The 17523-nt window shown below is 46.1% G+C and overlaps 1 protein-coding gene across 2 annotated transcripts in view; it reads right to left on the bottom strand.

The window, feature by feature from the left end:
- The window catches only part of Safb (scaffold attachment factor B), a 36200-nt gene extending 18785 nt beyond the window's left edge, over positions 1-17415 (bottom strand). Inside the window, exons 1-2 of one of the 2 annotated variants that reach the window (XM_070008189.1) lie at positions 17017-17415; positions 13714-13798 (exon numbers count right to left, since the gene is read on the bottom strand). In XM_070008189.1, coding sequence (XP_069864290.1) covers positions 13714-13798; positions 17017-17205 — 274 coding nt within the window. In that variant the 5' untranslated portion in view covers positions 17206-17415. The remainder of the gene's footprint in view (positions 1-13713; positions 13799-17016) is intronic. The other variant, XM_070008190.1, reaches the window with a different exon arrangement.
- Between the last annotated feature and the right edge of the window lie 108 nt (positions 17416-17523).

Genomic DNA, 17523 nt, shown 5'->3' with positions numbered 1-17523 from the left:
TTAGGAAGAACCCAGAGACTGCAGTACACATGTGCCCTGGAAGTGGCTGTGCAAACAGAAGGTGAAGAGAGCTCTGGGGAAGGTGAGGCCCCTGGTCTACTGCTGTTAGTGGGAAAAGAGCACCTGATAAAAACACATGAGAGGTGACATCAATCAAGATGCATCATACCCACAATCTGACTCAAAGAATCGTAACCTCTTGGTACTAAATAAGAAATTCATGAAGTCAGTCGAGGACATGGTGAGTTTCCCTCCCACAATGTTACAAAGCCTAAAGGAAATGCACAAAACCATCTGGATGCCTCAGCACCTGGAGCTAGCTCTCCACTATACTGGACACAGCCCACCTCCTGCTGTGGCTATCACTCAACACCTGGTGTAGGGTGACCACTGCTCCATATTCGTGCACAACACTGTGTAGGCACCCGAAGATGGAGCAGCCTGACAATCCTGTTCGTCAAACACAGTTAATGGTCACCATGAGACATGTGATTAAAAAAAAAAAAAAATGCTGTGGCAACCAGCACCTTCGCAGCCCAGAACTGCTGCAGGTAGGCATATCTTGTTACTCCTGACATTCAATTTTTGTCATTCACCTGTACTTTTGTAAGAAAGGGTTTTTTTTTTGGTCATGGGGCTTGAACTCTGGGCTTGGGCACTGTCCCTGTGCTCTTCAGCTCAAAGCGAACGCTCAACCACTTGAACCACAGAGCCACTTCCTGTTTTCTAGTGGTTTATTGGAGATCAGAGTCTCATGGACTTTTCTGCCAGGGCTGGCTTAGAACCATGATCCTCAGATCTCAGCCTCCTCAGTAGCTAGGATTAAAGGCGTGAGCCACCGGTGCCCGACTATAGAAGGTTCTTTCTGTTAAAAAAAACTTCTTGGAAGTGGCGCTGTAGCTCAAGTGGTAGAGCGCTTGCCTTGAGCTGAAGAGGTGAGGGACAGCGCCCAGGCCCAGAGTTCAAGCCCCACGACCGACCAAAAAAAAAAAAAGAATGCATACTGCCAAAAAAAACTTCTTGTCTATGTTTCCTAGCTTGATATTTGTGTGCTATATGCACAGGACACGGTCCCTCCCCATGGGCCATTACCCATCTTTGAATCTTGCTGTGGGTTTGCAGGAAACTCTCCTCCCCCATCACATAGACAAGGCTATCAAATATGGGGGGTGGGCAGGGCTAGAAGCTCTTCTCAATACTCTCTACATTCCCCTGTGCCGAGATCATTGCAGCAATAACTGTCAATTTTGCATTGATGACATTTCCCAACTCCATGCACTAAATAATTTCCATAATTCAAAATGTTAATCTTACTGTTATATTCCTATGTGTGCTTAGACTCGATATCATTTCTATTTTCTTCTGAGATTAAAACAAAAACCAAAAAAGCTGGGTACCGGTGGCTCACACCTATAATCCTAGCTACTCAGGAGGCTGAGATCTAAGAATCGTGGCTGGGCAGAAATATCTGTGAGACTCTCATCTCCAACGAATCACCAGAAAACTGGAAGGAGTCCTGTGGCTCAAGTGGTAGAGCGCTCCGCTTGAGCTCAGGGACGGTGCCCAGGCTGAGTTCAAGCCCCATGATCAACCAAAAAACCAAAACCAAAACAAAACGGTACATGCACACAAAATGTTGAGACAATACTATTCTGTGACAAGAAAATAAGCAGGTGCACTGCTCTTGCCCAACCTCCAAGTTTTCTTCCTAGTGTACCATTCATTCTGCAGCACTCACATTCTCTTCTGGAGCTGCAGAGTGCATGCACACCAGCACTATCACACAAACAGCAGCATTTACAAACATCTGCCTTTACTTTTACACAAATGACAAAATGAGTAGCAAATACAGAACTACAGAATTAATGAGACTGGAGCAAAAATGGAAAGCATGAGTAAGCCATGGTCAGGATGAAGCTTCTGTCCTGAAGAAAAAAATGACATACATGAAAATGTGAGCTGCACTATGGAGACCATGTCCTGGCGTGGCACAGCACAGCTCTGACTTGGTGGTACTGTTCAAGGCACAGGGCTGGTGCTCAGCTGCCTGAATGGTCTGGGGTGGCATAGAGCTCAGGAAAAGCCACTTTCCCTACAGGATATTGAACTGGGTAAGATAAGTGTTGTTTCAAGTAATTATAAGGAAATAAGATTATTAATTTCTCTGTTGTCAGAACTGACTTTTTAACTGTATAAAATGTATTACAGGGGCTGGGAAGGTGGCTCAGTGGTAGAGTGCTTGCCTTGCATGCATGAGGCCCTGGGTTCGATTCCTCAGCACCATATAAGCAAAAAGAAAAAAGCCAGAAGTGGCGCTGTGGCTCAAGTGGTAGAGCGCTCACCTTGAGTTGAAGAGCTGAGGGACAGTGCCCAGGCCCAGAGTTCAGGCCCCATGACCGGATCCAAATAAGTAAATAAAATCCCAAACATTATCATTTATATCATGTTTTTCTTTCCCTACCATTGAGCAATGACCCCAGTTTCTTCAGGTCTCATCTAGAAGTTGCCTGGGACTTGCAATCCTCCTACCTCAGCTTTGTGAATGCTAGAATTACAGGTCCACACCACACTTGGCCTAGAGTTTCTTCTAAGCGTATTTTGGGAAGAACTAACAACTTTTCTGATATGAAATCACCAGCTCTAGTTAACCTTGGCCACATTGTATCATAGCTCTTGACTGTTTACCCATAGTTTACTATTTTACTATTTAAAATAGTAGGTGCTGGCGGCTCATGCCTGTAAGCCTAGTTACTCAGGAGGCTGAGATGTCAGGATGGCTCAAAGCCAACCTGGGCAGGAAAGTACATGAGACTCTTATCTCCAATTAGCCACCAGAAAACCAGAAATGATACTGTGGCTCAAAGTGGCAGAGCGCTAGTCTTGAGCTGAAGAGCTGAGGGACAGCCCCCAGGCCCGGAGTTCAAGCCCCACAACTGACAAAAAATAAAATATAGCCCCATATGCATAAATAACACACAGGCACACAAATTCATTTGTTTTTTAAGAGATGGAATTTGGTTTCACAGCCTAGGCCTCATGCTCCTTGTTCAAGCAATTCTGCTTTGGCATCCAGAGGAGCTGGGATAACAGGTATAATTCTTTGTATCCAGCTAAAGATACCATTTGGCAGTGTGTGTGTATGTGTGTGTATGGTCCTGGGGCTTGAATTTGGGACTACGTGCTGCCCCTGAATTTTTTTTTTTTTTTTTGGCTCAAAGTTAGCACTCTACCATTTTGGTATTTAATTAAAGAGTTCCACGGGGGACTGGAAATGTGGCTTAGTGGTAGACTGATTGCCTAGCATGCATGAAGCCCTGGGTTTGAGTCCTAGTACCACATGAACAGAAAAAGCCAGAAGTGGTGCTGTGACTGTTCACAATAGCCAAGACCTAGGAAACAACCCAGATGCCCCACTACTGATGAGTGGATCCAAAAATTGTGCCATTAGAAAGGACAAAATAATGGCATTTGCAGGGAAATGAGTGGAACTAGAGATTATTTTGAGCAAAGTAAGCTAAGAACAAAGAGACAAACGGTACATGGTCTCCCTGATATGTGGATGCTAAAGCCAAAATACAAGAAGATATGGCAAACATGACTCAAGAAACAAAGGACAGGCTGGGAAGGTGGCTCAGTGGTAGAGTGCTTGCCTTGCATGCTTGAGGCCCTGGATTCAATTCTTAGCACCACATAAGCAAAAAGAAAAAAAGCCGGAAGTGGCGCTGTGGCTCAAGTGGTAGAACGCTAGCTCAAGAGCTGAGGGACAGTGCCCAGGCCCAGAGTTCAGGCCCCATGACCAGACCCATAAAAAAAAAAAAAAAAAGAAACAAAGGACAGCCACCCATTTTGTCATATCATTGCTAAAAGACTCCATGTTTTTGACCATATATATGGTAGATATATGCACACAACAGATGGAAACCAGGAGAAGGAACAGAATAAGTGGAAACAGCCCCACACTAAGCAAAAGGAAAGAAATGTAAACATCACCTGATGTGGAAAAAATAATTTGTATTGTCAAAGCTCATAGAATTCACAAACTGTATAGACCATGATAATGACAATTTGCCTTGTGAAAGTTAAAATGTGTTTGTGACTCTAAGTATCACTATTCTACAATACTGTGAAATATGTGAAATTTATGTAATCATCTAACACCAATTAAAGAAAAAAAGTGAAAGAAGGGATGGGTTAAGACAGATGGGTGACAATGTTGTCAGACACTTTGTACTATATCATATATACTGTTTTGTAAAATGTGAACTTCTTTGTACAACTACTTAAAGATAATAAAAAATTACTAGCAGAAAAACAACTATTACATTTAATAAATAGTGATTAATTAAAAAAAAGAAAAAAAAAAGGAGTGCTGTGGCCCAAGTGGTAGAGTGTTAGCCTTGAGCAAAAGCAGCTCAGGGACAGTGCCTAGGCCCTGAATTCAAGCCCTAGGACTGTGGGGAGTTCATAGACTTTCTTGCCTAGGTTGACTTCAAACTGCAATCTTCCTCTCTTAGCCTCCTGAGTAGTTAGAATTTTAAGCGAGAGCCACCAGCACCCACTCATTTAGTACTATCTGAAGTGATTGATTGCTCGTGTGAAATAATGACACGACACTTCCAGACTCCAGGAGATGGCTGAGAGTGTGGCTAAGTGGTTAGAACAGTTGCTTAGCAAGCACAAGGCCATAGGTTTCATGCCTAACCTGCAAACAAACTAGTAAAGCCCACGGGACATCATGTTATTAACCAGCATAAGCAGCTATCAAACTAGCTGTTCCTATTAGTCAGGGCCTTATTTCTCAAGATGTTCTGGTTGACTTCTGATTGCCTTAACATCCAGCCCATAGACCTTACAAACTCAGGCCACACATCTCAAGTGTACACATCGTAGTTTCCAATATACACACCTCTAGCACCTCTATTTTTGGAGTCTATGACTCTCTTTTAGAGTCTGTGATCGAGGCCACTCCTAAACTCTCAACTATCCTGCCTCAGCTATCAGCTTCAAGCCAGAATTATAGGTATGCCCATGGAGGCGCCAAGTATCACTGCTCACAAGGAACCAAAGTACCTGGAAGAAATGCTTGATTCTGGGGAGAAGACCGGAGCACAGGCCAGTGCCAGGAAGTCAAGTCATGCTCCAAGAATGACAGAGGAACGTGGAAGCAACACAGGAACTGCATGATCCTCCAGCCCCAGAGGCACATCACAGGAGTTAAGACTGAAAGCTTATACTTTAGTGAATAAAATAAAAATGTGTGTGTACTCTGATAAGTACAGGACAGGGGTAATCCTTAAAGGCAGAACAAGGATCTCACCAGAAAAAAAAAAAGGGGGGGGGGTTTGTATTTAGTACAAGAACTGGACAAGGAGTGGGTGTGGAAAGCAGCAGAGGAAAGACATGCCCTCTACTATCTTCTCCATGTCATAATTATAAGGGGAAGATAATAACTCACCAGTGGAAAAACCTGACCAGTAGCACTAAGTCACACAACTCTACTTGACACACAGTATGTGCTTTCAAGAGGACACAATGAGACCATAACACTTCTGCTGTTTCTTTCCCCCTTTTATGGCAGTGCTACAAATGGAAATCTAGGGCCTTGTGCATAATTGGCAAGTGCTCAGCCACTTTGCCACACTCCAGACCTACCTGCTACTAATTTTACCTAACTCAAAATACTCAGCAGTGAGTATTCTTGGGAAAAGAAACTGCTCATTACGTGCCTTATAACACCTTATTGATAACAGTAAATTTATATACATTTGCATTTAATTATATTTATAAATTTCTATATTTATTTATATGTATATATCCTCCAACAGATTATTTGTTTGTTTGTTTGCTTGTTTTGGTCGGTCATGGGGTCTGAACTCTGGGCCTGGGCGCTGTCCCTCAGCTCTTCCGCTTAAGGCTAACGCTCTACCACTTGAGCCACAGCACCACTTCCGGCTTTTTTCTTTTTGCTTATGTGGTGCTGAGGAATCGAACCCAGGGCCTCAGGCATGCAAGGCAAGCGCTCTAACACTGAGCCACCTTCCCAGCCCCCCTCCAACAGATTATGAATTAACATTTTGCACCATGGAAGAAAGGAAGACATTTATTTCTTCAGAAGAGATATTCTGTTACAGTGACTTAAAACAAGGTCTTTGTGATATCAGAGATGTTTTACGATAGAGGTGAAAGTGTGTGGCTTGATTGTAATCATGGGATATTTTGCTGGACACTGGTGTCTCATGTCTGTAATCCCAACTACTCAGGAGGCTGAAGTCTGAAGAACTGGTTAAAAACCATTTTAGGCAAAAAAGTTTGTGAAATTCTTTTATTTCCAATTAACCACCAAAAAGCTGGAAATGGAGCTATAGCTCAAGTAGTAGAGTGCTAGTATAGAGCATAAAAGCTCAGGGACATCACCCAGGCCTTAGTTCAAGGCCCAGGACTGACACATACACACATGCACACAAAAAAGTAATGTTGGGCAGGGCACTAGTGACTCAGAGATGTTAATACTAGCTACTCAGAAGGTTGGGCAAAAGGGAACTAAAAGTCTGAGGCCAACCTGGAAGAAAGAAGTTTGAGACCCTTCCTCCCCCTTCTTTGTTAGTCATGACACTTGAACTCTGGGCCTGGGTGCTATCCCTCAGCTCTTCAGCTCAAGGCTAGCATTCTACCACTTGAGCCACAGCACCACTTCTGGTTTTCTGAGTGGTTTATTGGAGGTAAGACTCTCACGGCATTTCCTGCCCGGGCTGGCTCAGATCCTCAGATTTCAGCCTCCTGAGTAGCTAGAATTACAGGCGTGAGCCGCAGTGCCCAGCAAAAGTGAATCTGGTTTTACTTTTTTCTTTTTGTCAGTTGAGGGATTTGAACTCAGGACCTGGGCGCTGTCCCTGAGCTCTTCAGCTCAAGGCTGGTGCTCTACCACTTGAGCCACAGCGCGACTTCCTTGAGACTCCTTTTAAACACATAGATTGGCATGGTGACTATCATCCCAGCTATGAAAGCTTAAAATAGACAGATTGTGGTCCAGCCACACACACTCAGGCAGGCAGCACCCTATTTCACATAAGTAGCACAAATAAGGGCTGGAGGTATGGTTTAAAATAGAGCAAATAATCAGGCACCGGTGGCTCACACCTGTAATCCTAGCTATTCAGAAGGCTGAGAGCTGAGGATCTCAGTTTGAAGCTAGAACAGCCAGGAAACTCCATGAGACTCTTATTTCCAACAAACCACTAGAAAACCAGAAGTGGCACTGTGGCTCAAGCGGTAGAGCACTTGCCTTGTACTGAAGAGCATAGGGACAACACCCAAGCCCAGAGTTCAAGCCCCATGACCAACAAAATAAGTAAATAAATATTAAAAAATAGAGCAACTGAGCTGGGCACCAGTGGCTCATGCTTGTAATCCTAGCTACTCAAAGAGGCTTGAGATATGAGGATCATGGTTCAAAGCCAGTCTGGACAGGAAATTGTGAGACTCTTATCTCCAACTAACCACCAGAAAACTGGAAGTGGCATTGTGGCTCAAAGTATTAAGAGCACTAGCTTTAAGCAAAAAAAGCTCAGGGACAGTGTCCAGACCCTGAGTTGAAGCCCCATGACCAACAAAAAAACAAAAAGAGGCTAGGAATGTGGCTTTGTGGTAGAATGCTTGCTTAGTAAAAGGAATTGCTGGAAGTGGCAGTGTGGCTCAAGTGGTAGCCTTGAGCAAAAGAAGCTCAGGGACAGTGCCCAGGCCCTGAGTTCAAGTCCCAGAACTATCAATAAATAAAGAAATAATAAAAAGAGCAACTGCCTAGCAAGCACCAGGCCCTAAATTCTAGCCCCAGTACAAACAACAACAAAAAACAGGTTGGGCTATGGCTCAAGTAGTTTCTGACTGCCTAGTAATCAGGAGGCTCTCAATTCAAACAAACAAAGTTAAAACCAACACAGGTGGCTTATGCCCATAATCCCAGCTAGGAGGAGGCTGAGATCTGAGAATTAAGATTTGAAGCCAGCCCCAGCAGGAAAGTCTATGAGACTCCCATTAACTACCAAAAAAGGCACAAGTGGAACTGTGGCTCAAGTGGTAGTGTTAGCCTTGAGCAAAAGAAGCTCAGGGATACCATTCAGGCCCTGAGTCCAAACTTTAGAACTGGCACATACATGTGCATACATGCATGCGCACGTACACCCACACACAAATGAGAAAGTGTTCCTGATTAAACAAAGGACACATGTCAACAAAATGCCATCGAGGATCCTTGTTTTTTTTTTCTTCCTAGCTATAAATAACATGACTATTACTAGAACAAATGACTAAATCTAAAAGTCTGATATTGGGCAACAGCATTGAAGCGATTAGTTCATGTATGTGTGTGTGTGTGGGGGGGGATACTAGGAGTTTGTTCAGCCCCACCCAGCTCAATAATAATTTCTTGACTTTCAAAATTATGGTTATAGGGGCTGGGAATGTGGGTTAGTGGTAGAGTGCTTGCCTAGCATGCATGAAGCCCTGAGTTCGCTTTCTCAGTACCACATACACAGAAAAGGCTGGAAGTGGAGCTGTGGCTCAAGTGACACGAGTGCTAGCCTTGAGCAAAAGAAGCTCAGGGACAGTGCCCAGGCCCTGAGTTCAAGCTCCAGGACTAACAAAAACAAAAAACAAAATCAAAATTGTGGTTACATGACATTCTTGCTTTTAGGTAATATTGTAGCGTGTAGGGATAGGGTCCCATGTCTTGTAACCTATTATTATCACACAGTTCTTTCTGGAGGGGAAAGGAAGGGAGAAGTGAAGAGGAGGAGTAACTAAATGACAACATTGAGGGCATCTCCAAGAATACATGGGAATCTCTTGTGCGATTCTTGGAAATTTTGCTGTACATAGGAAAATGTGGAAGAAAAGCCTTGCCCAGCAGGCACAATATTAGGTCACTTGAAAAGCAAACAGGTCCACTTGGCATCTTCAGTTCTATTCTCAACCACCCTGACAACAGTGTCCCCATGTCATTATAGGGAAATGCACTCAGCTGGCAATTATTTAAGATGGTGCAAAACATATGTACTTGACATTCATTTTCTAGATTTTTAAACTATTCTAAATCCGTTCATTAAACACGTTATAATTTTCAGTTAAAATCTTGATTTAAAAAACTACTGGCTGGGCACCTATAATCCTAGCTTCTCAGGAGGCTGAGATCTGAGGATCACAGTTCAAAGCCAGCCCAGGCAGTAAAGTCTGTGAGACTCTGATCTCCAATTAACCACCATAAAACTGGAAGTGGCGCTGTGGCTCAAGTGGTAGAGCACTTACTTTGAGCTGAAAAATGCAAGGACAGCGCCCAGGCCTAGAGTTCAAGCCCCACAATCAACCAAAAATAAAAACAAAATGAAACAAAACAAAAAAACTACTGACAAGATACTTAAACGTAATTAAGTTCCTGAATACAACTAGTTACACCAAGTGTGTAGGGGCCGCAATCACAAGAGTTTATGCTGCATGGTTGGTCCCACTTTCCATGAAGTTCTAGAAGCAGAAGAGTAACCTCTGGTTAAAAAAAAAAAAAGCTCACACAGCTTTAGTTTTGGTTTTGCTGGGTGCTGACTAGGAAGGGACAATCTTTTTTTTTTTTTGGGGGGGGGGGTCCAGTCATGGGACCTGAACTATGGGACTGGGCGCTGTCCCTCAGCTCTTCAGCTCAAGGCGAGCACTCTACTTGAGTCACAGTGCCACTTCCTGCTTTTTTCTTTTTTTTGCTTATGTGGTGCTAAGGAATCGAACCCAGGGCCTCATGCATGCAGGGCAAGCGCTCTACCACTGAGCTACCTTCCCAGCCCGAGACAATCTTTTTGATTCCAAAAATTGGCTCTCCTTACAACCTCAAGCCAAAAACCCAAAAACTAAACAAACATCCAAAAGTAAAATAAAACTACAAAACTATGCTACATATCCAAAAGTATAAGTAAGCCACAAGACTATGCTACTATGTAACACAATATATATATATTTTTTTGGGTCCGGTGGAGGGGGCTGAACTCTGGGCCTGGGTGCTGTCCCTCAGCTCTTCAGCTCAAGGCTAGCACTCTTACCACTTGAGCCACAGAGCCACTTCCAGCTTTTTTTCTTTTTGCTTATGTGGTGCTGGGGAATCGAACCCAGGGCCTCAGGCATGCAAGGCAAGCGCTCTACCACTGAGCCACCTTCCCAGCCCATACACAATATTTTTTTTTTTTTGGGTCCAGTAGTGGGGCTTGAACTCGGCCTGGGCGCTGTCCTTCAGCTCTTCAGCTCAAGGCTAGCGCTCTACCACTTGAGCCACAGCACCACTTCCGGCTTTTTTCTTTTTGCTTATGTGGTGCTGAGGAATCGAACCCAGGGCCTCAGGCATGCAAGGCAAGCGCTCTACCACTGAGCCACCTTCCCAGCCCTATTTTTTATAATTTCAAAGAAAAGAAACTTTTAAACAACAATATACAGCCAGGTATTATAGGCTTATGCCTGTAATCCTAGCTACTCAGGAGGTTGAGATCTGAGGATCATGGGACCCAGTCCAGGGACCCATATACAATACTGGCCATATACCCATAGACAGTACTGGCCCTGGAAAAGATGGAGATTCCAATGACCAAGATAAAAATCAGCTGATAGATGGGGAAACCCTGACCCCTCCCCAAATGTGTTTTAGAGAGCCCTTATTAATGCTAAAACACAGCCCACTGGGAAAGCAGGCAAAAGGCATGGGAAGCAGCTTAGACAGTATCAATGGTCAATTACCTGTCTGCCCTGAAGTAAAAATGGAAATATTATCTGCAGAGAAGTTCAGATGAACACAGGAAATGCTTTTCTTCTCTCAAAAATTTTTTTTTGGTCCATTGTGGGGTTTGAACTCTGGGCTTGGGCACTGTCCCTCAGCTCTTCAACTCAAGGCGAGCCCTCTACCGCTTGAGCCACAGCACCACTTCTGGTTTTCTGAGTGGTTTATTGGAGATAAGAATTTCACTGACTTTCCTGCCCGGGCTGGCTTTGAACCATGATCCTCAGATCTCAGCCTCCTGAGTAGCTAGGATTACAGGTGTGAGCCACTGGGCACCCAGCTTCTCTTGAAACTTTTTAAAGATACTGAGCACTGGGGCTGTGCCTCAGGCAATAGAACAGCTGCCTTCAAGTTCGAGTTTCTTAGTTCAAACCCCAGCATCATCAACAGAAAAAACAACCAGTACTAAGTGACAGTTTAAAACACGAGGTCCAGGCGCTGTTGTCTCATGCCAATAATCTTAGATATTCAAGAGGCTAAGATTTAAGGATTGCAGGTTTGAAGCCAGCCTGGTCAGGAAAGTCCATGCCATTCTTATCTCCAATTAACCAGCAAAAAGCCAGAAGTGGAGGTGTGGCGCAAGTGGGCTAGCCTTGAGCAGAAAAGCCTGAAGATCAGCATCTAGGCCCTGTATTCAAGCCCCAGGACCAGCACACACACACACAAAAGCAACTAGACACTGCAGACTAGGAACATTAGGAATATTAACCAGCACCATCTGTTTAAAAGCTGTTTATTAGTAGCTATTCTGGAAAAAAAAACTCAAGCCCTTTAAATCATGAATTCAAATAATATACATATCATTAGAATATCTATACAATCCAAATATATCAGAAAAAACATACTTCCTTTCACAGGTGCTGGTGGCTACTCACAAAGCCAAGGCAGAGCATCACTGGAGTCTAGGAACACAGTGAAGACCAGGCTTAGAGAAAGCCAACACATACAACAAAAATATTGCTTTAAGGAATTTATAGTTCACAGCAACAAGGAAAACTAGAAGCAAGGCCAGCAGCCCAGCAAGCAGCAGACAGTATTTATTTACTTCTTTACTTATTCCTTTTTTGGCTGCGTTGTGGGGGGGATGCTACTGGCTTTGTTTTTTTTCTGTCTCTCTCTTTTTTTTTTTTTGGTCCGGTCGTGGGGCCTGAACTCTGAACCTGAACGCTGTCCCTCAGCTCTTCAGCTCAAGGCTAGTGCTCTACCACTTGAGCCACAGTGCCACTTCCGGTTTTTTCTTTTTTGCTTATGTGGTGCTGAGGAATCGAACCCAGGGCCTCATGCATGCAAGGCGCTCTATCACTAAGCCACCTTCCCAGCCCTTGTTTTTTTCTCTTAAGGATGGCACTCTTTCTTCTGAGCCACACATTTACTTCCCTATTTTTTCTGGTTAGTGAAATCATTAATTTGTTTGCTTAAAGGTAGCTTCAAACAGGGATCCTTAGTCCTCAACCTCCTGATTAGCTAGGATTATAGATGTGAGCCACTGGTGTCCAGCATTACCAACTTTTCTTTAAAGGAAGAATGATAGATGTAACAAAGTATATATTGTACACCCACATACCCACTTGCAGAAGATGGGATTCATACAATCTGGGATGTGTATCAACTTTTCCTCCTTTTTACTTAATTAGTAAGTTTCATAAAATTTCAGTGCAGGTATGTGTTCTTATTAAAGAGAGAAGGGAAAGCAAAAGATGTACAGGCTCTACTTTCCCTCCAGGGCTATCTTTGTTAATTTCCAGAACTCTCTCCCTTGGCACATTTCTTTGGGTAAAGCAAAAATGCTCAGTGTGTGGTGCATGACAGAAGCTACTGGATTCCATCAGTACGGTCACCAGGGCTGTTCTCCAGTGGCTGGCCCAGGCTGCCTCCCAGACATTGCAATCCCCACCCCATGTAATTTCTTGCAGCAAACATAGACCTTCCAACTATCAAGAGAAGAATCAGAAGAGTTCAAACATCCAGCCCTGGCTGATTCTTTCACGTTACTGTAGAAACCAAGGAGGTAGAAGGATGTAGTCCCATCCTCAGTAGTAACACCTGAGAGAGGAGCTATTACCAAGGGATTCGGGAACTGTCCTTCCCTGCACAGGCTGCTTTGAGTGCAAAGACAAGAAGACAGGGAAGTGGCGCTGTGGCTCAAGTGGTAGAGCGCTAGCCTTGAGCTTAAGAGCTCAGGGACAGTGCTCAGGCCCAGAGTTCAAGCCCCATGACCAAAAAACAAAACAAAACAAAACAAAAAGACAGGAAGATGGGTGGGCAGAACACACGGGCATAAGCAAGGAGGCAGTGGGAAAGGGACTGGGTCAGATGGTAAGAGTCATTCAAGTGCCATGATACAGGGGCTGGAAAGGTGGCTCAGTGGTAGAGTGCTTGCCTTGCATCCATGAGGCCCTGGGTTTGATTCCTCAGCACCACATAAGCAAAAAAGCCGGAAGTGGCGCTGTGGCTCAAGTGGTAGACCGCTAGCCTTGAGCTGAAGAGCGGAGGGACAGTGCCCAGGCCCAGAGTTCAGGCCCCACGACTGGACCCCCCCCCCCAAAAAAAAGAAAAAAAAAAAAAAAAACAAGTGCCATGATACATTGCTTTTACTTCGGAAAAGAAATGTGACAACTGTGTTGGTCATATGCTATTAACAGTGAAGTTATTCCCTGCTAGTCTGAATAATGAGACTCAAGCGTTCTAAATCCTGTCTATTTGAAATGAAGGGCCTGAAGAAGTGAGCACTGCAGACCATGCCAAGGATAAAATGGAGAAAGGTGCCAATGCTCCTCCAGCTCCAGCAACACAGAGCAGAGATCTTAAGAGGCACAGGACTTCCCTGAAGGCTGATTGCAGCAACCACAGGTCCCAAGCCCAGTCAGCTCAACCAGGGAAGAGAACCCATGAGGCCATCATGTCCTTCATACCTTTGCTAGATCTTTTTGATGCTTTCTTGTTCCCTTCAGAGATAATTTCAATTTCATCAGGATTACCACCTTCATCTTCAATTGCCTAAAAAGAAGTTGAAAGAAAAGATGAGTAACCAAAGTCAACGAACAGCTGGGCACAGGGGTGAAAATCATGTCATCCTAGCTGTTTGAGAGATGAAGGCATGAGAGCTAATTCAGGTTCACAAGTTCTAAACCAGCCTGACTCACAGAACCCGCAGGTAAGTTATGAAATCCCTATCTAGGAAATACAGGGGCTATTGAGCTAGACACTCCCTCAGCCACCAGATAACTGTCCTGTCCTCTCTTGCTGTCCACAGAACCAGGGCTCTGAGGTTTTCTTTTGGACCACAGGGCAAATACCATTATTCTTATTCATTAAGGCTAATACACAGACTCTACATCTGTTTAAAGCAACAATCTGCAAAGAGTCACCTGGCTCACCCTGCTGCTGGGCTCCAAGAATTCAAGAGTCAGCTGATTTCCTCAGGCTTTATTGGCCATTTTCTATGATATTCAAGATGACGGCAACAGTCCTCTCCAGGACAGGTGGGCCTGTTTAAAGGACAATGCTACTTCTGGGGGAGCTGCTATTGAATGAACCAGGTATGGGACAGGTGATGATGTCACCCAGTCCCAATCCCACCCACCCCACAGCTGCTTCCAAAGACCTTGCCCTTAGCCGTTTCGTGGCCCTTCCTCACTGTGTACTGAGCCAAAAGGATTTCTTGGCAAGCCTAACCACTAAGGATTTGCTACTCACGGGAACAGTACCTCCAAATTTGGTACACGGTGCCTAGAACCAAGCAGACATTTCGCAAATGAGTACTGATCATGCCACTGACTACATTCACCTTCAAATTTAGCTTCAGTAATGATGACTTTCCCCTGATTTCTTGCCTTGTGCTAATGGATGAGCTCCTATTTCTGTCGGCTTTTGAGGCGCTAGCAAGCAACCTCAGCCAGGGCTTTGAGTAGAAGAGAAAAGGGTTGTGCCACTAACGTACGTCCCAATCCTCTTTAAATACTGGACTGTATCTTCATACAGTGTGCATGTCATCTGGGGAGCTGGCCAGCGTGAGGTGTGCGACAAGGCCTGCCATCCATCTGTTCCAGCATAAAGCAAAGCTCTCCTCCTCTACAAGCCAGCAGGAGAAGTGCAGCACTGTCCTGACATCCGCCAGTTGTGAAATATCACCAGAACAGAAATGTTGCAGGATGATGTTACATTCCAGCCCTGAAGGAATCTGTATCCCAGTTATGGGTTTCCTAAGGGAGTAGCACCTGGAGCTTACAGCCTCAACAGATCCCTCCACCACTGACCCTGGGCTCTACCTGGAAATTACACCAAGACTGGGCCACCATCTGTGCAAGATGAGAGAGAGACATCTGCGATGTTTGTGTCTGTAATTGGACAGCAGCTCTAAGAATCCGGAGGAGAGAGAAAATGCTCTCTGAGACACTCATACTCCAGAGCCACACAGCTCTGGACCCACAGCCTGACAGGAAAGTGCAGTGAAATAGAAACAGCTGTGTAGGTTGGCTGACTGAGGAGGCGGCAGAATACAATCTACAGTCAGTTGGGTGATGGTAGGCCGAGGGGGCTCAAAACAGGGATATCTGCCAACAGCTACTTTCTACTTTGCTTCTGATGAATATCCTGTCCCACCTAAGAGAAACCTTTTATGGGCAAGAAACACAAGCCTATCATTGTCACGCATATAATCCTAGCTACTCAGGAGGCTGAAATCTGAGTATGGTAGTTCAAAGCCAGCTTGGGTAGGAAAGTCCAAAAGGCTCTCATCCCCAATTAAACACCAAAAAGCCAGAAGTGAAGCTGTGGCTGAAGAGGTAGAGCACTAGCCTTCAGCAAAAAGCTCAGGAACAGAGCCCAGGCCTTAAGCTCCAGGACCAGCACACACACAGACACAGAGGCAAATGTATTTAAATGTCCATCTTGAATCCAGGGACCCAGTGGCTCATGCCAGCACTTACGTTCCTTAGGAGGCTGTGATCTAAAGACTGTGGTTCAAAGCCAGCCTGTACTGGTGGTGTACCCACACCTGAGTGTGAACACGAATGAACACACACACACACACACACACACACACACACACACACGCCCATCTTCAGGCAGTGGGAAGCAGAAACACCTAGTGGATCACCAATCCAGAGTCTGTGAGAGGACTTGGGGGTGGGGAAAGTAACAGAATTCAGTCAGGCTTGTGGGACAAAGTGGGAATGCTGACCACAGGACAGAGGAGTGCAATGGATGTTATCTGCACAGCTAGTTCCATGCTGTGAAGGAACTCTTCACAACTTTCCCCTAAGAAAGTGGTAAGCACCAAATGACAACTGATGTAAGGTGGCCTCCCCAGGAAAATCCAATTTGTTTACATATGCCAGGAAACAGTGCCAAACTGGCCCATATGACCTCACCTAATCCTAGAACCCCTGCACTACTACCATCTTGCTCTTTTTCAAGAGCAGGCTCTGAAGGGGTTAAAGGTCTTCCACACCCGTGTCGAAAACATGCCAGCTCACTAGTCGGGGTCCCCATGATAGACAGATAGCTAGGGGTTGGGGGAAGGGTGTGATGTCCACCCTGCCAGTCTCTGGGGATGGTGTGAGGTCTGTGCCTGAGCTCACCCGATCTGACACTTCTGAAGGCTCATGCACGTCCCTTCCACGGGCTACTCCTGACAAATGGTTGGAAACCATCCGTTTTTATAGCTCTCTCCCCTCTGGTGTTTTCTTTGAGTCTACAGGAACCCTCTTCCTGGGGTGCGACCACCTCCCGATGGAGGCGGTCAGCGATCTTCCCAGAGCAGCGGGCCTGGGTTCCAATCCCGCGTGTGACCTTGGCAGCCTCGCCCCCACGTCGCAACCACCAAGTGGGGTATTTTTTTTTTTTTAATCGGGGCGCCTCGCCTAGTTAACTGGAGGAGGGGCAGGGCTGGGGGAAGGCTCTGGGCGCAGTGGCGGAAGTCAGCGGTCACCAGGAGCCTCGGACAGCGACCGCCCTCTCCCGTCCGCGTCCCGTTTGTTATTGGCTTATTCCTCTCCCCCCCTCACCTCATCCCCCCCCCACCTTTCCTCGCCTGCACGCGGCGCTGGGATTTGAACCCGGGCCCCGCCGGCCTCGCGTCTGTCCCCGAGGCCGGGGAATATCCGGGAGCGGCCGGCGCCGGGCCGCGCGGGCCCCGGGCCGGCCCGACCCGACCCAGGCCGCAGGGGACGCGCGACCGAGCGGCGGCCCCCCCTCCGCGGACCCCGCCGCACCTTCCTCAGCCGCTCCATCAAAAAGCTCTTGTTGCCGCTCGAGTCCAGGTTCCGCTTCCTCAGCTCCGCCCGCAGGTCAATCACCCGGAGGTCGCTGAGCCGCCGCGTCCCGGCCTCCGACGAAGCGGAGCTCAGAGACGCTGCTCCCGCCGCACCCGAATCTCCCAAACCCGACAGAGTCTCCGCCATTCCAGGGACTCTGACGCCACCGCCCACTTTACAAACAACCGGGGCCGGTGGCTTTCTTTTCTTTTTTTTTTTTTTTTCCCCCCTCCCTCTTCTTCTATTTTTTTTTTCTTTTTTAAATCTCGGCTCCTAGTACAAAATGGCGCCGCCTGAGAGGGAGCCGCTGCCAGCCTCTCCGGCGCGCCACGCTTTTGCGCAGGCGCAACCGGCGCAAGGACGACGCTCCCGGTCGCTTCTACACATGCGCGGTAAGGAAACGTCCCAGAGCCTTGCGCATGCGTGCTACGCCTTGCCGGCTTTCCGCCCAGCCCCGGGTGCGAC

This window comes from Dipodomys merriami, unplaced genomic scaffold (genome assembly GCF_024711535.1).
Source record: "Dipodomys merriami isolate MVZ:Mamm:240054 unplaced genomic scaffold, mDipMer1.0.p SCAF_70, whole genome shotgun sequence".
In the NCBI taxonomy this organism is placed as follows: Eukaryota; Metazoa; Chordata; class Mammalia; order Rodentia; family Heteromyidae; genus Dipodomys; species Dipodomys merriami.
Note: the sequence above shows the minus strand (reverse complement) of the source record. Positions and strands in the feature narration are given on the sequence as shown.